Raw genomic sequence first — 25,681 nt, 5'->3', positions numbered from 1 at the left:
CATCAGACTATACTGGGCAAACAAAAAGGGATGCAAAACTGGTTACATTCCAAGCTCAAAGCATTCCATGTACCATTGCTATCCACACACTACAGTTGTCTTAGGCATCACACAACCAGTGGGTATCCTAGCTGAATGCAACTCTTTGATTGAGATCTTCAGCTCTGCACTGGTGCAATCTACACCAATTTCTCTGCATTGTTTGAAAAAAGCCACAAGAATTGCAACTCCTGCACCAATTCAGCTGCTCTTTCTAATTCCATTTCACAATGCCATGCTGGGCTTTTGGAGGTTCCTTAAAAGCCTCTATGCCTCTAGCACCATTACTGGTTACTACAGGAGTACCCAAAGGCATTTGTTCAGCTATGGTGGTATGGTATGGGGTGGGTATATGTGCTAAACTGCAGGAAAGTCAAACTAAGTGATAAACTGTAACATCCTGTCAATCATCCTTGCAATAGTTTCCTTTGTTAGTGTTTACATACTTTTAATAGGATCAGTACACAGAAGCCTTATCTGCACCAATGATTCCCAACTAATAGGTCGCTCCTGTTTGGGAGCCACTATCTGGTTCTAGGTGTGCTGTATTAATGCTTTATAATACAAAACAATAGAAGGAAAGCAATTAAATCCCAGACTCTACAGTTAAATGGTATAAAAAACAAATATGGCCAAATGTCAACCTGGTGGTGGTGGTGGTATACAGAGGAATAACAGAAGATAGGCAAAAATATCTGCCTGGAGAAAGAGAACCAGTCCTGCTGCTTACAAGCATTTCAGGCAGTTTGTTTTGCCACAGAGCTGAGGTTCCCTGCTTTCTTGTGCTACTTGGATTAAGTGCTTAATGTGGGTGTGACATGAGGAGAGATAGGAAGGTAAAAGTAAGCAGACAGATCCAATGCATGTCCCGAACAAAGCTGAAAAATATTACATTTCTTTCTCTGTATTGACCCCCCCTTTTCCCCACTCACATCACATGGTCTGTTCCTGCATGTAATACTGAATGAATTCCACTATCATTTGTTATACCCAATGGGTCATGCAATGGTTGTATTTCCAGTGGGACAGTCACCAGACTGAAGGTTGGAAGCTACTCGCCTGTACTACAGAAAAAGCTTCCTAGGCCGCCTTCTTAATTTTTAGAAGGGTAGCCGTGTTAGTCTGGATCTGTAAAAGCAGCAAAGAATCTTGTGGCACCTTATAGACTAACAGACGTTTTGGAGCACGAGCTTTCGTGGGTGAATACCCACTTCCTCACATGCATCTGAGGAAGTGGGTATTCACCCACGAAAACTCATGCTCCAAAACGTCTGTTAGTCTATAAGGTGCCACAGGATTCTTTGCTGTTCTTAATTTTTGTTGTTGTTGTTGATGTAATTTGGGGCCCTGCTTAGAAGCTTTAGTTTCCTGTGTTTAAACACTGGCTACAGGACAATAAGACAACAAAATCCTGAAGTACTATGGAAGTCTGCAATAGTAATACATTCCATTACCAAGTACTGAACACTGTTAGAGTTCTTTTTGGCTTGGCTGTAATTTAAAAAGATGTCTTCTAACAAAGCAGTCTGTCCTTCACAGCCAAACTAATCAATGCTCTAGAAGGCAACATTCATAATAGCTTTATGGAGTTTAAATTAAAGCCCTAATAGAACGTGTAGCATTTAATCCTGCTTGACTGAGATTTTTTTAAATTGTAGAGCTTTAAGATGGTTAAGATACAAATTGGATATTAGGGGTTAGATTCTGAACTAAAATTTATTAGTATAAAACAGAATAATGCCTTTGATTTCAATGGAGTTACTCTGGCATTACAGACAAGTTTGGTTTTAGCATGGAAAAGGTCTACAAAGTACCCAGTGCTACCCCCTGCCGTTGTAGGATTACTTTCTCACACTGTTTACTGATCACTTGTCATAAGTGTCCTAAACAAGGGAACTTCCACCAATTCTCTTAAGAAAATTCTACCATTAAATTTTTTTATTGGAAATTCTACAAACAAATCTTTTCCTTTTTTTATTCCATCCTATATACTTTTAGACCTTTGGCTCACTTTAAACAATTATTTATCCTTCAAAGGTTTTTCAATATCCCCCAGATCCCTTTCATCTTCACTAAGTCAAGCCAAACCATACACATTTCATTTTAAATATTTTTTCACAAGACAGAAGCCAAGACTTTTAAAAATGGTTGCCAAAAATTAGGCTCCTAAATCCTTATTTGAGCACCAACATAAGAACTTAATTTCAGCCACTCCGTTTTTGGTCAGACCTTTTCCTTCTGTATTTTCCCCTGTAAAACTAGTACATGGGACATGCAATTCATTTTTTTAACTACCAGTTTAGATACACCAATGCTCTTAAGGCAGTGGTGCCCAACCTTATTATACTAGAAGGCCAAATAAACCTAAGCACAACCTAGTGTGGGACAAACAGATTCTACATATTTTAATAAGATTTCAGCTGACAGCAGGAGTCTTGACACCCGGGGCTGACAACCTGAGCCCTGCTGCGGGCCTTATGAATGCTCTGGTGAGCTGTGTAGGATTACGGGCCATATGTTGGGCAATCCGGCTCTAAGGAGTCAGATGGCGCAACAGCAATGCTAAGGGCATTACCTCCCCAGCAAGATAAATAACCTAAGAGGTACAATGTCCACAAGCTGAAATATGTAGTGTGGCAGCATCCATATAGTAAGATTCTAGGAATGGCACTCTGACGTCTAAAATGTCTGCTGAGTCAGTGTGAAGCAATGACAACAGGTCCAAGCATTGCTTGAAAGCTGTTTGTTTAGAATATCGCCAGGTTCCATCATCACTGGGCTTCATTGCCTACTACCATCCAATTATTAAGTTCTCAGCCATTTTGACCTTATGTATTACACCTGTGTGGTGTACAGCTATAGTAAGGCATGCATCTCTAGGCTATGCCAAGAGTTCTAGACCATTGTGAGATCAGAGGTAACGACTACCAACCAACCTTACTCTACAGCTAATCTGCATGCAGTAATTTCATTGGTTGTACTAGGGAAACTGCACAGATGCTGAATTACCTGGCCCAACTGCCACAGCCACAAAAATCAGCATAAATCTCCCAGCACATCATAACCTCCACACACATAGTCCCTCACTGCAGCCACCCTCCTCATTCCCAGCCTGGATAAATCTACACAGCTCTCTCAGCACGACACCACCCACCCACAAATAGACACAACCAGCACACACTACTCTGAAGCTTAGAATGTCTGCGTCAGTGTGAAGCAATGGAAACAGCTACAAGAATAGCTGATGGCAGTTTTTATTTAGAGCAATTTTGCTTTTTCATAAACATGACTTAACAAATTACACCTGTGTGACAGCACGGGCATTCAGCTACTTGTGACAATGTAAAGTTATCATGTGAAGTGAGGGGAAATACAGTTAGTTCCTTATCTAGCACTTCCTTTTGGGAAGTACCAAGAGTCAATGCTTGTATTCCTGATACTCTTCTGAACCATATGACTGATTCAGCATCCAAAGAAAAGGAGACTACATGTGTCAGAAGGTCTCAGACAAAGCCTTTAAGTATTGACATTTTTATCCCACTGAAACAAAGCATATAGGGAAAGTGCATTAGCATTTCCTCAGGGCCAGATTGGTTTTGTATACGCTATATCATCTTTTCACCAACACTCATACAGTATAATGCACATTTCAGAATTTACGCTAAATCTGACCAGGTGAGTTCCTCACCCAGCCCTCTATCATTTGCTCATCACTTCGCCGTAAGAGCTTTATAAAAATGTATAGTAAGTTTTGACTCACTGCCAAGTTTCAGTTGCAGTACCAACTGTAAGATAATAGAAGATGGAGACTCTTGCAGACTAACATACATAGATCACTTTTGTTTTGTAAAAGGGATGCTATCACCTTGGTGTGAGAGCTCTCCTACCAGAGGACACCGCCACAGCTACTCTTTAATAATATTGGGTGCAAAGTTAAGCTGGACAGCCTTCATGAGTTCCTCTGCATACATCTCGTATCTACCAGTCATCTGGAAAAGAAAAGCAGAGCTGTAGTCTATTTCAGTAACTTCCCATTAGCTGCTCCTTCTCCTCCGCACTGCCACGGAGGATTACGGATGAAAAGTTGAAGGAATTTCAACAGAAAATACTGATTTACATCACTTTTTTAAAAAAGAAACATTAACTACCTAGAATGGTAAGGTCTTAATTCCACCAGTCTTCAAAAATTACCAATGCCCTGGCATAAGCAGTCTCTTGCAAAAGCTAAACTCTCATTTAAAAACAAATTACAAATGGAGTTCTATGCTTCAAAGTGACTGTAAAATTGGCACCGTCTTGCTCAGCACATGTACTCCCTGTGTGTGTGTTCAGCGTCACATTTGCTGAATTCTTACTGCTTTTTTTTTAACCTGTGTTAGCTTTGCAGGACTAACACAGGTCAGTGTGAGAGCTAGAGTCTCTTTGCTGTGCACTGACAGAATTATATACTTAATTCCAGTTACACCAATGTACATCCAATGAAGGCAGTGGAACTACACAAGTAAGAAGTCTTCACACGATGCTCTCAGTAATACCTGAAAACCCCACTGCTCAATGGATTTGCACAGGTGTCACTGTAGCATTTGGTCTGCAGAACTTGTATCTATGTAGGAACTTATACAGCTCCCATTATGGTAGCATGATCACCTGGTGATGATGCATAGTAAGGGAAGAACCCATCTTGACTTTCAGATCCCAGGCAGAATTTTCAGGGATGATAGTCAGAAAGAACATTATTATTATATTGTTATGTGTGTATGAAAAAAATATCCATATAAAACATGAATTCCATGCTGCTCTTTCTACAGTCACTTTTCACACTAAGTTTATAGCCATTATACTTGTGAAGAAAGCTTTCTAAATGTGACTTGATACTTTCCACAGATGTTAGGTCCAGTGTGTCACAGAATACATAAGACCATATGGCACAGGCATATGCAAGAGCAAAATGCAAGGAAGCTGGATGTATTTTTGTACAGATAAAGACCTAAAATTCTTTGTTACCATGTCTGAGTTTAGACACTGGAATACAGTATCACTGAAGAACTCAAGCAGGAGGAGGATGACAGATTGTAAAGGTCACTAGCTAGAGGGTTTATCCTACTTGTTGCCAGGAGTCAAAGTGCATATTGGATTCCGGAGGAAAGGTTGATTGAAATTCCAGACCAATAGCAGTTCTGAGGACTAAAACAAAGTGCTTGACTACATGTGGGTATGTCTACACAGTGAAAAAGCCGTGGCTGGCCCTGGTCAGCTGACTTGGACTCACAGGGCTTGAGCTCCAGGGCTGAAAAATTGCTGTGTAGACATTCACGCTCAGGATAGAGCCCGGGCTCTAGGACTCTGTGAGGTGGGAGGGTCCCAGAGCTTGGGCTGCAGCCTGAGACCGAACATATCTCCACCGCAATTAAACAGATCCTTAGCCTGAGCCCCATAAGCCCAAGTGAGCTGGCATGGGCCACCTGCGAGTTTTTATTTGCAGTATAGACATACCCTCAGGAAAGTTCATCTAAATTAACTAAAAGTGTATTAGATTAGTTAAACCACAGTAAACCCCTGTGTGGATGCTCTCATTAAGAATTAAAGTGGCCTAAATTCCATTTAGATTAATTCACTTCCAAATTGAAACGGAGCAAGAGGCTTCAGAGGTGAATGGAGGCGGTTTTCATGTCTGGCTGCAGGCTGTCTACAGGCTCAGGAAGTGAGCAATCCACCACTTAACCTTCTGAGTGTGATCTTCAGAATCATAAGGTTTCATTTTTTAGCAATAGCTTAAATTCCACAAAAACTAATGTGTAAGGCCCATTCAATGTCATATAAAAGTTAGCAAAATCTTCTTAGAGAACTGGCCAGGTTTCTTTAGGGAATAAGGACTTACCTTAAAACTCCATTTGTCACTGACTTGCCTGCAAAGGTTTAGATCCACCTCAGCCACCAAAAGCCCATCCTGTGTGCGAGACAGTCCAGGTGTCCGACTGCCATCCGGCGCAGCCACATAACTCGAGCCATAAAAATATCCCAAGTCATGGTGGGCTTAATAAATAAAAAATAAATAATAATAAATAATAATAATAATAACCAACATAAAATGCCATGGGCAAATAAGTATGCAACCTCACATGTTGTTTCCTCTGAGAAACTCAGGATAACTTCCTCTATTTTTTCACCCAGCTGTGCTCTCATTTAACTCAAGCCACAGTGAAGCCACAGGAAAACTGTAGCTCTAACCATTAGTTACCTTTCCCACAGAGGAGAGCTTTCACATAGACAAACAGGAATCCATGCAACTTTCATAGGCTTTTCATAATGGACTACTGTGCTTGCTAATTATTAAAACTATTTGCATTTAAATAAGGGCTTTGTTTCCTTCTCCCATCTAGCCTACAATCAAGTAAATGCTAACTGTGACATCGCAATGTGTTTCAAAGCAACTGACAGAGTTCACAGCATTAGCTCTTCAGTACAGGACCAAAGTATAAAACATTGAGATAGGAGGAAGAAAAATCTGATAAAAAATGCAAATATCTTCAACAGGATCAAATGATTGGCCACAAGATCAAGAGCATCAGACACCTCGAAAGTTCTGCACTGCTCAGTGGGGGCAATCAAAGTGAGTGATAGCAACCACTAGCTACCTTCATGCAGCAGCTGCTAATACTGAGCTCCAATTGCAGGCCAATACAAGGATCTGTAGCAAATGAGTTGGCTGAAACTCGGACTGAGGCCAGAAAATAAACAGAGAAGATGGTGGTTCCCATAGGACAAATGCTGAGGTTACAAATGAATATGGGTGGGTTACATCTACCCCAAGAGAAAGCAGTTCAGAATCTCAGACTTCTTTTGGATTTCTGAATAGATAATCAGAATCTGACACAGCACAAGTTTATTTGATTTTTATAACTCATCCTTTTGTTCAAGCCTGCAGTGAACACGACAATGCATTAGGTTATTCTTTTCTTTCTTTTCTTATTTCTGAATTATAATTAGTGTTTGCTTTTGCCTGTCATGTTCTTACAATTTATAATGATATAAATTAAAGAACAGAATAAAACTGGCCAAGTATATTTTGGTTTGCTCCTGTGAAACCCCTCTAAGGTATGTCTTCACTGCAGTTAATTTGGGCTCTTACTCAGGTGTTGCCCCTCCCCCCACTTCCATTCACACAAAAGCCTCTCCCCTGGGTCTGGTGGTGCTTTACACTCAGGCTGGCTGGCTGTATAGGCGAGAGCTCCTGTGCTGCTTCCACTTGGGCAACTTGTCCACTTTGCAGGAAAAATGCAGGCTAAATCACTCATGCACTGACACACCTCCAATGGCTTCCCACAATTTCTTCCATGTGCCCAAGACAGACAAGTTCTACCACGATTCACTGGGAAAGAATCATAGGATGTCTCAGCTTACTACAGCACAAAGAACGATGGGATATACCCTCAAAAGTCATAGCAAAATAGTGAATGCAGCATCAGTGAGGATACAGTCACACAGGTATTGCACTCCCCCTGCTGGGGCTAGATTAATCCAGGTGCTGATCACTCATCTTAATTCTGCAATGAAGACATATCTGTTGGGAATTGCACATTTGTCTATTTACAGAATAGGCATTACAACAGGAGTAATCTGACAGCCTAAAGGAAGGTTCTGGGAGTCTGCTATAACCTCATCAGACTCAGACAATTGTTATAAGGAGGCAACGTTTTATAAAGCAGTAAAATGGAGAAGTCCAGTGAGAGTGTCTCCTGTATGTCTTAGCTCTGCACCCCATCTTCAGCATCATGTGGCTTGGCATGCCAGAATCTATAACTTTATGTAAACCATTCACAAAAACACATGAGACTCAATAGATCACCTGTGTGTCTGGATATGGACTATATGAAGCTAATCATTTTTCACATTAACTTGTGTATGTAGTAACAGTACTTGGTAAGAGAAGTCCTGGCTTTTATGGATTTCAAGTCAGAACATGAAGGTTAATGCATCATCATAAACCACACTGACATCATAGGGCAAATTTATGGGGTTTTGCCTTGCAAGCTTCCAGGTATCAGACAGACTGGAGTCCTTAGGAAGGATATAGCAGCCCTAATATAAGCACCTCCAATGACCATATGCCACTGTACTTTGGCTTTCTTTCCTACTAGTTGCCTGTAGGTTCTAAGACTGTGTCATTTCTGGGAAGTAAAGCTACTCTTAGATACTACCATTGTCATGGAAACTTCAGGCAGATAGCCGGAAAGATAACTCTTCATGATTCAAAATCAACTATTAGCAACCCATGAAGGTATTTGCTGAACGTACCTTTCCCACCATCTCCAGATGTAAATACATTCACGTAGTATTCCTGTGAAACAAAGGCCAGTTTGAAATGAGGCTGTAGATGGCACTATAATCTCATTTCATGCAAGAGAATCTTGCTGCAATACGTTTAATAAACTAACATTAATTAATGCTTTGCATACATCTGTTAAAACTTGTCTGGCTTACCGTCAACACTGCCTGTAGAAGGGAATCTTCAGTGTCACCTCGTTTCTAGATTCAAGGTAGTGACTGTCTTGCTAGAATTTTAGGATGGACTAGCCTGGAAGACAGGCATTTGCTTGGGTGACAGCCTTGTATTCACAGCACTTTGGGGAATATGAGTAGTAATACTAGGGTGTTACAACTCTGGTCATGGCAGAGGCCCATGCGTGAAATCTTTTAATGTGGGGGAGCTGGTGCGCAGGCAGCAACCTCATGAAATTTGACAGGAAGGAGCCCTGGACCTGGTGGCAGGGGAGTCTGAGACAACTGGAGGTCTCCGTCCTGCTGCAGCCCTCATCCGCTCTCACAGCCACAGAGAACTGACAAGTCCTCAAATATACCTGTTCCACCATTGGGGTTTTGAGAAGTCTGGACCGTGCTTCATCTGGAATCTCACCTCAGAACTGTTTGCAAGGGTGACCCTACCAGGAGTACAAGACTCCAGACGACATAGTTCTAAGGGTCATTGGGACACACAAGTCCTTGCACCACAACAAGTTAACGATCCAAGGAGAGGACAGCTCTGGTATGGGGATGGGAGAAGAGAGATTTAAATGAGGTAGTCTTTGCAAATAATAGAAAGGAAGAACTTATGGTCTAACTAGGTGGACAGAAAGCCAGATTCATGGAGAGCACCTTACAAAAATATACACACTAAGGTGCCCAACAAAGAATCTGCATGTGCATCAGCTCTGAATGTTGCAGTGTTGATGTTGTCATGCTGGTCCCAGGATAATAGAGAAACAACTTTGGTGAGGTATAATCTTTAATTGGACCAACTTCTGTTGGTGAAAGAGACAAGCTTTTGAGCTACACAGAGCGCTTCTTCAGGTCCTGGAAAGGTACTCAGATGTCGCAGCTAAATACAAGATTGTTTAGTAACTAACACATATTTTAAGGAACCATTCACGTTGAATTGGCCCATTAACACACAGGACAAAAAAGGGGGTTAATGGGTTGCAGATTACTGTAATAAACCATAAATCCACTGTCTTTATTAAAACCATGATTTTTAATGTCCAGCAAAATTACGAATTTAAACTCCTAGGCTCATCTTTTGAAGGAATTGTGCTAGTTTCCTCTGAGGACGAGGACTGATAGGTCAGATATGGATGGAGTGATCATTTTGTGAAAAGTATTTGCCCATGGATGATATGGTATTTTTGTCTTTTATCATTTTTCTGTGAGTTCATTCAAGAGCATAATGACTAACTGGCTTCAGCCACATAGTTGTTACTGGAGCATTTAGTGCACTGGAGGAGGTACATCACATGTTGTGATAGGCATATGCAGGACCCATACATCTTGAAACGTGTGTTGTGGGAGATATTGACTATTGTAGCGGTAGCAATACATCGGCAGGTTTTGCATCTGTTTTTATGGCTGGGTCTCGGTGGTGTGGCAAGGCACCTTCTCAGTCTCTGCTGCTTTTAGCCCTGGTAAGACAGGCTCAGGTAATGCAGTCCCCCTTGGGACACAGGGGAAGTTTGCTCCCCGTATCTCCACCAGTCCTGATTAGCGAATTCTTACCCACTTGTGGGAGAAAGTACTGCCTCTCCTCCTGGAAGGTCTCGCTGTTTTGCTGCTCCTGCACTCCTGGCAGCGGGGCTTCTTCTCTCTCTGCTCTCCCACCTTCCTTCCACAGGGAAGGGTTTAAAAAGGTCTCAGGCAGCCCCAAGTTGGAATCAGCTGGTGCCAATTAAACTCAGGTAGCTCCCCCCTCAGCTGATTCTAATTTGCTACCTTGGTAACCTTTCACAGCTGAACCTGATTGACCTGTGGTTGCCTCTCAGTTGATAAGGAGGAGGGCCTTTTAACCTTCTGGTACTGATTCCTACCCCTCCCTTGCAGCTGTCCGTCCTGAGTTTATCACACATCCCCCTGCCCTGCTCAACACTACAGGGTTGGGCTACTTGGGTCGGCAAACAATGTACCCTTCAAAGGCCATCCGCGTTGCCATGCTTGATTCCAGACCTATGTTGTACTCTGAAGTGGAAGCACTGTAGCGACAGGAACCACCTTGTCACTCTCGCCTTTTTCTCTTTGTTTTGGTGCATCCACTTCAGAGAGGCATGGTCAGTGACAAGGGTAAACCTCCGTCTGAGTAGGTAGTAGCGAAGGCTTTCTACTGCCCACTTCACGGCCAGGCATTCCTTCTCTACTACGGCATATTTACGTTCCCTGGGCAGGAGTTTCCTACTGAGGAACAGGACTGGGTGTTCTTCTGCTCCAACCATTTGGGAAAGAACTGCTCCCAATCCAACCTCAGAAGCATCCGTTTGCAAGATAAACTCTTTCTCCCAGTCTGGAGTACCAGCATTGGGTCGGTGCAGAGGGCGGTCTGCAGATCTGCAAAAGCCTCCTCAGCCGCGCTAGACCATCTTCCTATGTCCGGACCACGGGCTTTCGTTAGGTCTGTTAGCGGGCATGCCCTGGTGGCAAAGTGGGGGATGAACCGCCTGTAGTACCCAACCAGCCCCAGGAATGCTCTGAAATTTGTTTCTTCCGGACTGGTCGGGGCCAATTCTGAATTGCCTCTAACTTGTTGAGTTGGGGCTTCACCACGCCTCTCCCCACTATATACCCAAGGTACTTGGCTTCTGCTAGCCCAATTGCACATTTGGAGGGATTTGCAGTAAGCCCCGCCTTCCTCAAGGTGTCGAGGACTGCTTCCACCTTTCCCAAGTGCGTCTCCCAATCTGGACTATGTATAATGACGTCATCAAGATAGGCGGCTGCATACTTGCCATGTGGACGCAACAGTTTGTCCATGAGCCGTTGGAAGGTTGCAGGAGCCCCATATAAACCAAAAGGGAGGACAGTGTATTGATACAGTCCCTCTGGTGTTGAGAAGGCCGTCTTCTCTTTGTTGGCCTTGGCCAAGGGAATTTGCCAATAACCTTTAGTCAGGTCAAGGGTGGACAAAAATCATGCTTTCCCCAGTCGGTCAATTAACTCATCTACCCGGGGTATGGGGTACGCATCAAATTGGGACACCTCATTCAGTTTCCGGAAGTCACTGCAAAATCTCATACTGCCATCCGGTTTAGGTACAAGGACCACTGAGCTTGACCATTGGCTATGCGACTCTTCAATGACTCCTAACTTCAACATTTTCCTGACTTCTGTTTTGATCTCTTCTCTTTTCGCCTCCGGGACCCGGTATGGCTTGACATTCACCTTCACTCCAGGCTCTGTGAGGATGTGATGGTGAACCTCAGTAGTCCTGCCTGGCTTTTCCAAGAACACGTCCCAGTTGTGCTTGATCATGTTGATCACCTCAGATCGTTGGTCAGGGGTCAATTCTGGGGATATTCTCACTTGGCCAGATGGGTTGCTCTTGGGAGGAGGTGACCCTAGAGTGACCACATGAGCTTCTCTTTCTTGCCAAGGTTTCAACAGGTTTACATGATAGATTTGCTCCAGCTTCCGGCGTCCAGGCTGTCGGACCTTGTAATCGACACCTCCAATGGCTTCTATTAGCTCATATGGACCCTGGCATCTGGCCAGGAGCTTGCTCTCCGCTGTGGGTACAAGCACCATTACCCGATCTCCCACCTGGAATTTTCAGATCGTCACTTGGCGATTGTAGTATGTTTGTTGGGCCCCTTGTGCCCTTTCCACATGTTCCCGCACTATGGGGGTGACTTGGGCTATCCTGTCTTTCATCTGCTCGATGAGGTTTTTCCCTGGGTTCAGGTGTTCTTCCCAGCTTTCCTTGGCAATGTCCAGTATGCCGCGGGGATGGCGACCATATAACAGTTCGAATGGAGAGAACCCAGTTGAAGTCTCTGGTACCTCCCTTATTGCAAACATTAGGTACGGTAGCAGGGTGTCCCAGTTCTTCCCATCCCAGCTTACCACCTTTCATATTATGTTCTTCAATGTTCTATTAAAACGCTCGACGAGGCCGTCTGTCTGCAGATGATAGACTGATGTCCTTAGGGTCCGTATGTGGAGCATTGCACATAGGTCCTTCATTAATTTAGACATAAAGGGAGTCCCTTGATCCGTCAGGATTTCTTTGAGTATTCCCACTCTAGCAAAAATTTGGATTAATTCTTTAGCTATGATCTTGGATGTAGTGTTCCGTAGGGGAACGGCCTTGGGGTACCAGGTGGCATAATCTATCACCACCAGTATGTGCTGATGGCCTCAGGCCGATTTTTCTAGCAGCCCTACTAGGTCCATAGCTATTCGCTCAAAGGGGACTTCATTAATCGGCAGAGGTACCAAAGGTGCCCTTAGGCGTGGTCGGGGCCCATGTAATTGGCATTCTGGACAGGAGGCACAATATCGTCGGACCACCGCATATATTCCAGGCCAAAAAAACCTCTGCAGACTTCGATCCAGGGTTTTATCTATTCCCAGATGGCCCCCGAACAAATGGCTGTGGACTAGCTCCATCACTCCCCTGATGTTTCTGTGGTACTAGGAGCTGTTCCACGACCTGCTCTTGGATACGGACTACCCTGTATAGCAGATCCTTCTTGATCATATAATATGGCCCTGGGCCCTTGGCTCTTCCTTCCACAGGGACCCCATTCACCTCAACTACTTCTTTACGAATATTATTATATACTGGATCATTGGCCTGATCCTGCCCAAAATTCTCTAGTGAAGGTCCAATTTGCCCAAACTCAGGGCGTTCTACTTCCCTCTCCCCCTCGAGGGAGGTTCCTGGGGAACTGGGCAGAGCTGCTGGCCCCCCAACCTCCTGCCTAGTTTCCTTGTCAGCCTGACCAACTCTTTCCCCTACGAGTATAGGCTTCTGGTTCTGGGTCAGGATTCTCGTTCCTCTCCTCTTATCTGCCCTCCTTTCTCGCCGAGTCTTCCTGGGCTTCCCAGGGGGCGAGAATAAATCCTGGGCAAATTCATGGAAGTCTGGAGGGTCACTAACTATTGAGGCCATCCCATTGCTCTCTGGGTCGTTACCACCTTCTGACTCCCCTCCAGGAAGTAGACTGCCAAACCCTGGGAAGTCTCGTCCTATGAGGACTGGGTAGGGGAGTTTCGGGACCACCCTCACCATCACCTTAGTGGGGTTTCCCAGGACCTCCATTTTTACTGGGATGGTCGGGTAGTAATTGACATCCCCATGGACATAGGATATCCCTATGCACTTGGCCCGGGATAGTTGATCATACCCGACCAGCTTTCCCGAGACCAGCGTGACTGCACTTCCTGAGTCTACTAATGTGGTGGTCTTTATGCCATTCATTTTAACTGACCTAGTATATCTATGAGGGACCATCGCTACCCCTACTAGATTTATCAGGTCACATGGCTCTTCCAGATTTCCCAGGTCACATTGCATGGGCTCCTCTAGTTTGGGCATTGGGCAGCTATATGCCCTATCTCTCCACGTGCATAACATCAGTATCCTGCTCGGGGCAGCCCCCTAGTTTTCGGGCTGTGAGGCCATACCACCCGAGTCTTTCTCTCCCAGTCCCCAAGTCCCTCCGAGTACCCTGGCTGCTCTTCGGCCTCCTTCCTCCCCTCCACAGTTCGGCCCAGAGCTACAGCAACTCGAGCCCTTGGTACATAAACTTGCCTCCTATTCTGGCACCTCCCTTCCCCGGTGGTCCGAGAAAGTTCCTGCGCTGCTAGATGTCTCTCTACAAGGGCAACTAGCTCATCATAGGAGGAGGGATCATTTTGACTGACCCATCCTCGTATGTCCGGCGGTAGACCTCTCATGTACCTGTCCAGCACCATGTTTTCCAAGGTTTCCTCCGGCCGGTGGGTCTCGGGGCGCAGCCACTTCCTGGCTAGATGGATCAGGTCAAACAGCTGAGACCTCGGGGCTTTGTTGACCTGGTATTTCCACTCATGGAACCGTTGTGCCCTTACAGCTGTCGTCACGCCAGACCTCGCCAGGATCTCCGCCTTTAGCTGAGAGTAATCTGAAGCTGCTTCTGTTGTCATATCAAAATATGCTTTCTGTACCTCCCCACACAGAAAAGGAGCCAGAATACTGGCCCACTGGTCTTGGGGCCAGGCCTCCCTCCGGGCCGTTCTCTCAAACGCAAGGAGGTATGCCTCCACGTCATCATCCATCATCATCGTCTGTAAGTAGTGACTTGCCTGCAGGGGCCAAGTCCTAGGGGGGCCGTGCGCTAGGGTGGTCAGGGCCTTTAACTGGTTCACAACTTCATGCAGGGTGGCTCGATCCTGAGCCGCCTGGCTCATCAGTAGTTGATTTGTCTCCTGCTGTACTCGCACTGCCTCCTGCTGGGCAGCTATCTGCTCCCTGGTAGCTTCTTGTTGGGCCACAGCGGCCTGCATCAATGCCTTCACTACATCCTCCATTTTGGGTTTGTTTGTTTGTTGTTGTTGTTGTTTTTTGGTTGGGGGATGCTTTACCCCGCCCCGAGATGACTTGCCACCAAGTCTCACTCACATCCCACTCCTGACATCACGTGTGGCAAGGCACCTTCTCAGTCTCCTCAGTCTCTGCTGCTTTTAGCCCTGGTAAGACAGGCTCAGGTAATGCAGTCCCCCTTGGGACACAGGGGAAGTTTGCTTCCTGTATCTCCACCAGTCCTGGTTAGCGAATTCTTACCCGCTTGTGGGAGAAAGTACTGCCTCTCCTCCTGGAAGGTCTCGCTGTTTTGCTACTCCTGGCAGCAGGGCTTTTTCTCTCACTGCTCTCCCACCTTCCTTCCACAGGGAAGGGTTTAAAAAGGTCTCAGGCAGCCCCAAGTTGGAATCAGCTGGTGCCAATTAACCTCAGGTAGCTCCCTCCTCAGCTGATTCTAATTTGCTACCTTGGTAACCTTTCACAGCTGAACCTGATTGACCTGTGGTTGCCTCTCAGTTGATAAGGAGGAAGGCCTTTTAAACTTCTGGTACTGATTCCTACCCCTCCCTTGCAGCTGTCTGTCCTGAGATTATCACAGTGGGTACTGGTCTGTGGGGAGCTTGCTTCTGACAATAAGCCTGGAGACATTAGTGGGTTGTTTGAAGGCCAGAAAAGGAGGGTTGGATACACTTCTTCAGGAGGTGCTCCCCATCGAGTATGGGTTGTAACTGTTTAAAGATACCCCACATTGGTTCCAGTATGCCATGGTAGGTGACAACTTTGGAGGTGTGATTGGAGGGTTCCCTCCCCATAGTGAAGTAGGGTCTCTTGGGATTTTGGGGTGGCTCATTCCATGATGTGATCTACTTCTCTGGTGGAATATCCTTGTCTGGTAAAGGTGGTTTTTCATGTGTTAAGGTGTGTATCCCAGACTTTCTCCTTGGAGCATATTCTGTGGTAGCTGAGGGCCTGGCTGTAGATAACAGATCTCTTGGGGTGGTTACTAGATCTGTGAAGGTAAGTGCGGTCATCCATGGGGTTTCTTATATACAGTTGTCTGTAGGGTTCCACTGTTGAAGCTAATCATGGCCAGGAAGTTGTTGCTGCTGTGAGAGTGTTCTAGGGAGAGTTTGATGGATGGGTGGTGGTTGTTGAAGTAGTGGTGGAAATCCAGAAGGAAGTTAGGTCATCTGTCCAGAGGATGAATATAATATCGATGTATCTTAAGTACACTGGTTTCACGGTGCATTTGTCCAGAAATTGTTCCTCAAGGTGGCCCACAAAGAGGTTGGTATCAGTATTATTTTCATCCTCTGGACAAATGATTGAAACTTCCCTACAGGTTTCCACCACAACTTCCCTTAAATGGTCTCTTAATATATGTGTTAACAACTTATGCTAAGTAGTTCCACCTTGTATTTAGCTGCATCACTCTGAGTACCTTTCCCAGATCTGAAGAAGAGCTTGGCATAGCTCAAAAGCTTGTCACCATCACCAACAGAAATTGGTTCAATACAATATATTATACCTCATCCACCTCGTGTCACTAGGTCTGAAGACAGGCCTCATCTACTGCACATGACAGTAGAATTGGTTCTATGATCTCAACTGTTCAGGAGAGAAGGTGTCTGACTAGTAGGAACTAGTTCTGTTACAGAAGTGCAAGGATACATTTCATTTTCAATAATCCTAGTGAAGGAGACACTGAGTTCTACACAGGAGCTAGGAGAATTAGCGAAAAGGGGAGGAGCATTCATCTTAGGCCCTGTCTACACTAAAGGGAAAAGTCGATCTAAGCTACGCAATTTGAGTTACGTGAATAACGTATCTCAAATCAACATAGCTTAGATTTACTTCCCGCAGGGTCCACACTATGCGATGTTGATGGGAGACGCTCTCTCACTGACTCCCCTTACTCTTCTCGATCCGGTGGAGCACAGGAGTCAACAGGAGAGAGCAATCTACGGTTGATTTAGCGGGTCTTCACTAGACCCGCTAAATCAACGCTGATGCATGTATCGCCACTCGTTGATCCCCCAGTAAGGATAAACAAGCCCTTAGTTAAATCCTTCACCACAGAGAAAGAACAAGTCAAGAATAGGAAGGAGCCGCAGCAGAATGCAGGCTGCCGGCAGCAGGTGGCTCACACTCTCCTTGCTTAGTAGGTATCATAGCAACACTTTCAATCTTCAAAGCACATTGCAAATGTTCATGAGAGAGGAGGTCTCATGCTATACAGAGGAATACAGGAGTTTTCCAGCACTATACAATTCATTAGCTAGGATTAAAATGTGCTCAAATGCATAGATTCTGAAACTAAGGCTACAAAGCAAAGTGTTCAAATACTTACCGTACCAACTCGGTTTATGGCACATGTAAAACAGTGGTTAGCAATAGCTGCATTTCTTGCTTCAATTGGCCACAGTGACTCGCTGCAAAATAGTAACAAAAAAGGTGGTGATTATTGTTTATTTGCATGGCTCATAGATACATTTGGATATTTCATGGGCTATGGACACCTGTAATTTTGAGCCTCTCGATCAGGGAAACCAAAGCTAACTACAGCCAACTGCTGTTAATGATCTTGGATCACAAACAGTGGTCACCATTAATAGTCAGCATTTTACACCAGATTCAGCATAGTTACCAACATTATTTCCATTCTACATATAGGGAGAGGCTATTTTATCTGGTAACTTGACAAAGCTGACTTTTAATGGTGACCACCATGATGAGAGTTTTAAATGCCTGGCTTGAGATGTCCAAGCAGTTCAGGGAATTTAGATATGCACCTTCCATTAAAGTTCTTGGGAGAAAAAATTTTCAACACAGTCTGGAAGACTTATACATTAATTTTCAGGAATCCAAATAATATTTTGCAGCAGTGTAGAAAGTTTCTCACTCTATTTGCCCCCCTCTCCCTTTCTCCAGGAGCAGTTTCTGAGGCAGGCAATGGGAAACCAGATTGTCTGAAAGCTAGAAAAAAATTCCACCCCTTCTGCTCACCTTGTTCTACTTGCAGGTTTCATAGAAATTTTCAACAGGTCATTCCCCTATGTTGGGCTGACAGAACAAAAGAGCAAGCTTGACAAAAGCAGCCCTGTAACATTTCAATCATTATCCGTTAAACCAGTCTCTACACTGTATAGAAAACCAAGAACCGAGAAATAGAAAGAATTCCTCCTCCTCCACCTTAACCCCTCAGTCCTTTTCCAAACTGGGATTCAATTTTGGAGACACTGAAAACTCAGTGTAGTTTTAGCCATGTCAGTCCCAGGATATTAGAGAGACTAGGTGTGTGAGGTAATATCTTTTATTAGACTAACTTTTGAAGAAGAGCTCTGTGTGGCTCGAAAACTTCTCTCTCTCTCATCAACAGCAGTTGGGCCCATAAAAGATATTACTTCACTCCCCTTGTCTCACTGAAAACACAGGAAGCCTTCCTTTCATTAAGCATATTGAGACACAAGGATCAGATCATTTGAGAAGATATGGTTTGACAGTACCTACAGCACTGAGAAACAAGAGTGACTGGGTGTACACTCCTCTACAAAATCACCCTCATAACAGCAGGTAGCTGTCCAATATTGAGCTCCAAGGGGAGAGTGTGGGTGGATGACTGTCATAAGTAAATCTCAAGAAGACTCAGGCATCTACAAGATGCTCATTGGCTTGATTGAAAGGACTTGGTTTATTATTCCCCCTCTTCCGCCCCCACTCTCATCCCCAACTGCTGAGCCAGCCTGCCAGCACTTCTAAGAAAAAGGGACTTCGTTGAAAGGCTCCTGCAAATTACAATTTCACAGAAGGAAGGAGAAATACTGAGGGAAAAGAGACTATAGCCAAGAGGTTACTACAGAACAGCATTCTTCCATTTTCCTAGAGACTCTTTTCTGCATGGGACTCAAGAGTCCTCTTCCTGCAATAAAAATTATACCCTCAAAAAGCAACCAAGAGAAGAAAACAAATAATCAGGAGAGCCTGGAGCACCCAGAAAAGCAATGAAGTACCTCAGGAAGGCAGCGTAATTTCTGTTTGCTCTCCTCCTAATGGGCTGTAAATGGACCAACATCACAAACATTATTTTAATGGTGATATTTGTAAAGCCCACTACACGTGACTTTGTATTTACTAAATTCTTTTCTAAGGACATTTTCCAATATTAAACAACCTAAATCAGCAGCTATTAGCTCTTATCGGGAAACAGAACTGCCTTAGGCAGTCTGAGTGACAGGATGCTGTACACTTACTGATTCAAATTATAGTTCCCTTCCACACCACTCCAAATACACAATCCCTGTACTGGGCTTGGTTGTGGGTGCGTGATTTATGTATTCACTATGCACTTATTTATCCATAATCACACTTCTCTGGCTACTGCAATCTCCCTACTCTGAGTGGCTCACGTATTCAGAATGTTCAAGCTGTTTGCCAGCAACAAAGACTGGCCTCACTGCTTCAATCCCTTTGGCTGATGCAGAAAAATTCCAAATGTACATGAAAGAGAAGAGGAGCCACGGGAGACCACAGAAAATAGGGCTGTCAAAACTTTAAAAAAAATGAATCCCTTCTCCATGATTTAAAACTTTTCTGTTCTCTCCTGTTCCGTACAGCAGGGCTCTTGTTCCCAGAATAACTCATACATTTATGTTTACACAGTTTACACTGGGAAAGGCCCCTCCCATCTCTTTGTTTTTAAAGACAATGAAAGCGAAGATATATTGCAATTATTCTGAACAGACAAGCCCTGCTGAGTCAGAGGAAGGGAAAGCAGGGGCCTAAAGGGGGTGCAGTTAGTTTGGAGAGGTTGATTCCTTTTGTAAGATTTTCTTCCTTCACTTTCAATTTGAATATTACATTTAAAATTTCAATAGCTTAAAACAACAGAACGGGCTTCCTGTTACCTTGATAAAAGCCATATCTTGGGGCTGACAGACTCAAAGGCAGAGTTTATTCAGCCCAGGAAGTGGTTATGACCTCAAATAGGAAGCACTATGGTCTCAGTTCTGGCAGGAACTCTGCACCCCTATAGAGTTCCTTGCATTACTGGGGCCTAAGTTATTAGAGTCTTCTAACACTACCTACAAATGTTCTGTTGAACAGCCCCTCTCCTAGGGAAGGAGTGAGCTTCTGAAACAGGCTTAGCATTACTAAATATATTAATATTATTGTTATGCTGGAGGTTGGGCAATCACCCCACTTTGATGAAGTTGTTATGCATGTTGCCTTCCATTCAGGCTATATGAGGGGAAAACTAAATGCCCCTTTGTTTAGTGATGGCTGAAGCAATGGAAACCACTGCCCAAGGACTAGACCCCGGGCCAAGGGGTTTCATGGGGGTCTTATGAACACAAACACAGGAATGGGATACTGATTTGACTGCAGGGTGTGGGAAGGGGGCAGAGAGGCAGTACAAACACAACAGAAGCACACAGGAAAGGTAGCAAGGAAGCCTTCCAGCCAGCCAGAGAAGCACTTGTAGTGTGACTCTGAGAAAAAGCTGAAAAAGAGCACATTTGGGTAGAGTGCTGGCTGGAAAGAGGCTTGGAACTGTGAGTAAATAACTGCCTCCTGCTGTTTGATTCCCAGTGCATTCAGGAAAAAAGGATTTTATGTACATTCTTTGTAAATAAACAGGATTGCACCTGACTCCATCATCAGTTTCTCCTAACGGAAACAAGTGCTTAGGCCAAAAAGGGTAATGTTATTATTTCTTATTGGTACTACATTAGCACCTAGATACCAACTGAAATTGGGGCCTCACTATGCAAGACGCTCTATAAACAAAGTGTGAGAGACAGTTCCTGCCCCAGAAATATATATGTTTGAACTCGGCTTTTACTTAGCTTAACCCATTTGACTCCTAGCATCAAAACAGAGCTAATTAAGAACCTGATGTAGGGCAGGGAAGATGACTCAAGGAATCCACTAACGCTATTTATGTATATTATGTCAAAATAACTAATTTATATAACTTCCTCCTTGATAATTTGACTCCTGCTATAAAACTTAGTGAATTTCCCACTTAGAGGAGCATCTTTATAAAGAGACAAACATTAAGGGAACAAAGAAAAGATAATATGGTATAAAATCCTAAAAAAAATGCACATTTGAATACCAGCATTTATACCACAGAGCATAAAACAGGATCACAGCATCTGTAGCCAATAGATAAGGGGTAGGTCTAAGATAAGATAGTATTGCAATGAGCCCACAAACCTCAAGGCATGTAAGAGAATAGCTTAGTTAAACTAATTAATGTACAAGGCTCAAAAAGCCTTAGGACAAGCAGCTAACCAAGAGTAACCCTAGATCACAAGATATCCCAAGATAGAATGCTGTAATATGCAAGAATGACTAAACTGCTGACAAGCTAACCACAAGATGCTAATTTATACCAGCCTGGAATATTTTAAATTATGAACATCAACAGATGGCTGACCACCAGATTGCCACAGTAATTAACTGATGTATATGCTAAAAAACTTGAGGTAAAAGGATTAGTAACGATAGGAGAAGGGCATCTCAACATTAGTAGGGTGAGGAAATACAAATAAGGAAAAGAGAATGAAACTCCTACTGAATATACATTTGGCATAGTGGTTTCAGTGTAACACATTATCAAAGTTGTATCCCAGCCTACATACCATGGGGAGATGTGACTCTTGGGAGATGCCAGGATGGTAACCACTGGTGATAGTGAATCTGACAGTAAGGACATTGAGTAACATTTCGGATCCTTTTGCAAAGAATGGTGCGAGTATATGGATGTTCAGAAGCACGTTCTGTATTCTCTCTATCTACCTTGCTGGGTTGGAGTGTTAGTGATTTTATTAATTGTGTTAATAAAACTATTACATATACAAAAGGTTTCCTAATTGAGAGTGTTGGAACCATGCATGTCGGGGCTCTCAACTGGATAGTAATTTTAATAATACTGGGCCTGATCTTGGGATGAGAACCTACTAATCCTCTGAGTGTAAGCAATAGAATAAATACATAATCAACAGGTCAGGCAACACGGCTTACTAGTAGAGGAGTGTACATCCTACAGAACTGGATTTCTTTCAGACTCCACTGTCATTTGGATAAATGAAAAAGTACATGTACTATACTGCGTGTCAAGATGATACATTAACACATTCTGGAATACTGGACCTTAGCTAACAGATGCACTTGTGATACTGGCAGACCATGTGCCAGTTCATGCCAAAGCCCCAGGCCTCAATGAATGCTTACAAATGCATAGCTGGAAGCCAGGCCAATCACTTGTGTAGCAGTATAGAGCAAAGTGACTGCTAAACGTATGAGAGTGTATTTGGTGTTTAAACATCATAAAAAGTAATGGGATGTTACATACACTGTTTTAACTTATCTGTATCCCATTGTAATAGCAAATATTTATATTGGTTATACCCCAGTAACTAAATAACCCATCAATCTGAGAAAGAAGCCGTATGGAACGCAAATGAAGAACTTTAACAGCAAAGTGCTAATTTCAAATCAAGTGGTCATTTTGTGTGGTGACTGGAGACCAATGACTCTAAATGCATTCCTCACTCTCCGTCCCCAAAGAGCCCACGTGGGTAGTGACCCTGTCAGCTTGTTTCCTATGAGAAGAAGCTAGAAGTATGGATTCAGGGAAAGATCCCTCATCTCTGGAGTGTTTGGTCTCTTACAGGGAAGGATATCAGATGCAAAGTGGTGATCCCTAGAGACAATCTGGGTACCTTGAAAAGACTTTTGGGAAACTGGAAATTTATTACATCACTACCACCATTTGGAATTACAAACTGTCTCTCACCTGTACATACATTTTACCTGCTTTAACCTCTCAATAACTCTTACTTCCTTTTCTTGGCTAATAAGCCTTTAGTTAGTTTACTCTAGAATTGGCCAACAGTGTTGCCTTTCGTGTAAGATCTAGGATACCAATTGATTTGGGGTAAGTGATGGTTTTCTTGGGACTGGGAGCAACCTGAATCTGGTCTAAGTGACCTTTTATCAGAAAGTCCAGTTTGTCTGGGTGGAAAGATAGACTAAAGAGTCTAAGGGGACTGTCTGTGACTCCATGGTAAAACTGGTATAGTAGTCTAGGAGTTCACATTTGTTACTGGGTTGGTGAAATCTAATTATAGAACACACCACCAGTTTGGGGTGTCTGCCCTGCTTTTGACAGTCTGCTCTGTTGTAGGCACTCACAGTTGTGAGCCACTCCAAACAGATATCACCCCCCCAAAAAAAATTAAGTGTAATTCAAAACATTTTTAAAATGCTGCTGTCCAAAAGAAACATTTAGGAAAAACAACATTTAGGAAAAACAAGTTTTCCTCTTTCAGGAAACATGGGACACGCAGGTATTTCACTCCACAATACAGCTCATCCCAAGCAATGGACAGCCCACAAGTTGTTTGTACTTTACCTGAGTTCTCCAGTAGTAGCTGAAGGGTTAAAGATAATCTCTGCTCCATTTAGACTGTACATGAGCCAGTTCAGGGGGTGATGGCGCCCAAAACAGATATTCACAGCAATCCTTCCAAACTGAGTCTGGAACACAGGGTGCCCTGTGTTGCCCTCCATATAGTAAGTAGACTAAGAAAAAAAAACAAAAGCAGGTGTCTTCAGGTATTGTCTCCAAGTTCACCCACCCCCCAGTACCATCCTTTAAAATCCACTAGATCTCTGAGGCACAACAGTATGTGAAAAGACAACACTCGTCAGCCACTAAATACCTGCAGTGTATGTACAGATCCAACAGAAATGGCTCTCTTGAGCTGTAGAGATCAAATTCCAGTTCCATTTCTACTTCTCTTTACTCACTGCTGGACATAAGTGCTGTGCCGCTTTTTCACGTGCTCCTGTAGCAATACTGCATTATCTACAGACTTTATAACCTGATCACCCTACCCTCCATGCCAAAATGATAAGAGCAAAAATTACAGCTGCTGCAATTGAAAGCAAGGTGTGACGCATGGCCAGAAAGGGTTAAACATCCTGAAAAATAAATAACCCTCAAAAGGTGGGGAGATAATGTTTGTGTTTTTGTGTATTTACGTATGTATGAGTAGGGTCAACAATGTAATCAATAGTCCCTGACTATGCTGTATTCCAATAATGCAGAGACCAGAAGGAGAGAGCTGGGCAGTGCAAGACACACAATTCTGGGGGAAGGTCCGAGACTGGGAAATCACTGGTGTCGTCCTGACTGTAATTCGTAAGTGGCTGACCAGAGTATTCATGTAATTCAGCTGCAAGTGATTTTGCATGCTAGAGACTGTGTGAGAGCAGGACCAGGAATGGTTCCTCTCACAGCAAGGTAGTGTAAAAGGCACCCTAGGTTGGAGATTTAAGGGGGCACAGCTGTTCAGCAATCCAGATTTTACCCTAGGGAATGTCACAGAAGGGCCTGGAATTACTTTGTATTAATCTACAAATACTGATGTGTAATAATTTTGACTGCGACCTGGTCAGTGAGGTAAAATTACTGTATAATTATGGTGGGTTACTAGAGTTTCCTATATGACTGTATTTCTCTAACTTAATACAGAGCTGTGGGAAGAGCAAACAGGAAAGCCACACAATAGATCTAGTTAAGAATACCCAAGCACACACTTGAAAAACTGAGAGCTTCAGGGTCTGCAGCAAGCTGCAAACCTTGTTTTGCCAGAGCTGGGAGATACCAGATCAAAAGACTATGAACAGTTTAAAAATGTTTTGATTCCTGTGGGGAGAAAGAGGTCACCTGTCAGCAGCTGTCTGTGGAGACAGGCTGAGACAGAAAGAGATGGACTCTGTGGAGGGAGTCTAAAGAAGCAGGCCATCCCACATCCAGGGAATGGTATGTCTTAAGGAGAAATCAGATCTGAATATAGTGTGTTTTATTGTTTTTAAGATAAACATTTAAGAGAAAAGCCTTGTTCTAAACAAATAAAATTTTCTTTAGGGAGGCTATTTGATCACTGCATTTACCTCTGTCATTGCTCTCAGAGGGAACAGAATAGTATGGCCAGACCAGCGGAGATAATCATTGGTAGCACCTGGTCTGAGAGTGGAAGAATTACACAATCCCACCTCAAGTGTGATCCTAAGAGCCCCTCAGTGCCAACTGGCAGAAGGCCCAGTGTTCTGCCCACCACGGCTGCTAGTCTGAAACCTAATATCATTGTGTGATGTATGTACAGATGATGTGTATGGAGTTGTGTGCGCGCTGGAAATATGGAATACAAAGGTCATAATTCTTTGCATCTATGAACAGCGGGTCCCAACTATATGGTTGGTGATTCTGAGAAGCAGCTGTGAGAAAACCACTTTAGACAAAGGTTGGAGCCTACTGAGGTTATGTGTAATCTCTTAGAAGCGTGTTATACTTTTGTTTCCGTTGTAATCATTTTCTGTTTTATTTCTTGGTATCACCTAAATCTCTGTTTTTTATTAATAAAAATACTCTTGTTTTATTATAAACTCCCTTCAAAGGTGTTATAGTCAGGCATTCATTCTCAGCTGAGCCAGCAGGCTGGTGTGTATTCTGTCTCTTTGGAGACAGTGGACTTGGTATTTCTGTGGTAATCTAGTGACAGGGGCTGGATGCTGCAGGGAGATGCTTTTGGAGAGTTTGGGAACTGAAATACACCAAGAGTTCACATGCAAGGCCAAGTTAGGACTGGTAGAGTCCTACAGTATTTGTTTGGCTGGCTAACAGATTGGGGGAGGCAGGGAGCTGCCAAACAGTATATTACCAAAAAAATCCCTCTTTTGCTAAGGCAGAAGGATAACAGGGTGACTTACAGTTTTGGATGCCCCGAGAAAGCATCATAAGACAGA

The 25,681-nt window shown here is 43.7% G+C and overlaps 1 protein-coding gene across 3 annotated transcripts in view; it reads right to left on the bottom strand.

Moving 5' to 3' along the window:
- Window positions 1-3,277: 3,277 nt before the first annotated feature.
- UPB1 (beta-ureidopropionase 1) overlaps window positions 3,278-25,681 on the bottom strand; it is a 40,944-nt gene continuing 18,540 nt past the window's right edge. For 2 of the 3 annotated variants that reach the window (XM_050924510.1, XM_050924512.1), the window contains 6 exons: window positions 23,283-23,452; window positions 17,211-17,292; window positions 8,335-8,377; window positions 5,918-6,072; window positions 3,905-4,028; window positions 3,278-3,579 (listed from right to left, as the gene is read on the bottom strand). In XM_050924510.1, coding sequence (XP_050780467.1) covers window positions 3,945-4,028; window positions 5,918-6,072; window positions 8,335-8,377; window positions 17,211-17,292; window positions 23,283-23,452 — 534 coding nt within the window. In that variant the 3' untranslated portion in view covers window positions 3,278-3,579; window positions 3,905-3,944. The remainder of the gene's footprint in view (window positions 3,580-3,904; window positions 4,029-5,917; window positions 6,073-8,334; window positions 8,378-17,210; window positions 17,293-23,282; window positions 23,453-25,681) is intronic. The other variant, XM_050924511.1, reaches the window with a different exon arrangement.

This window comes from Gopherus flavomarginatus, chromosome 15, assembly GCF_025201925.1.
Source record: "Gopherus flavomarginatus isolate rGopFla2 chromosome 15, rGopFla2.mat.asm, whole genome shotgun sequence".
Taxonomy (NCBI): Eukaryota; Metazoa; Chordata; order Testudines; family Testudinidae; genus Gopherus; species Gopherus flavomarginatus.
This window is presented reverse-complemented; position numbering and strand designations above follow the sequence as displayed.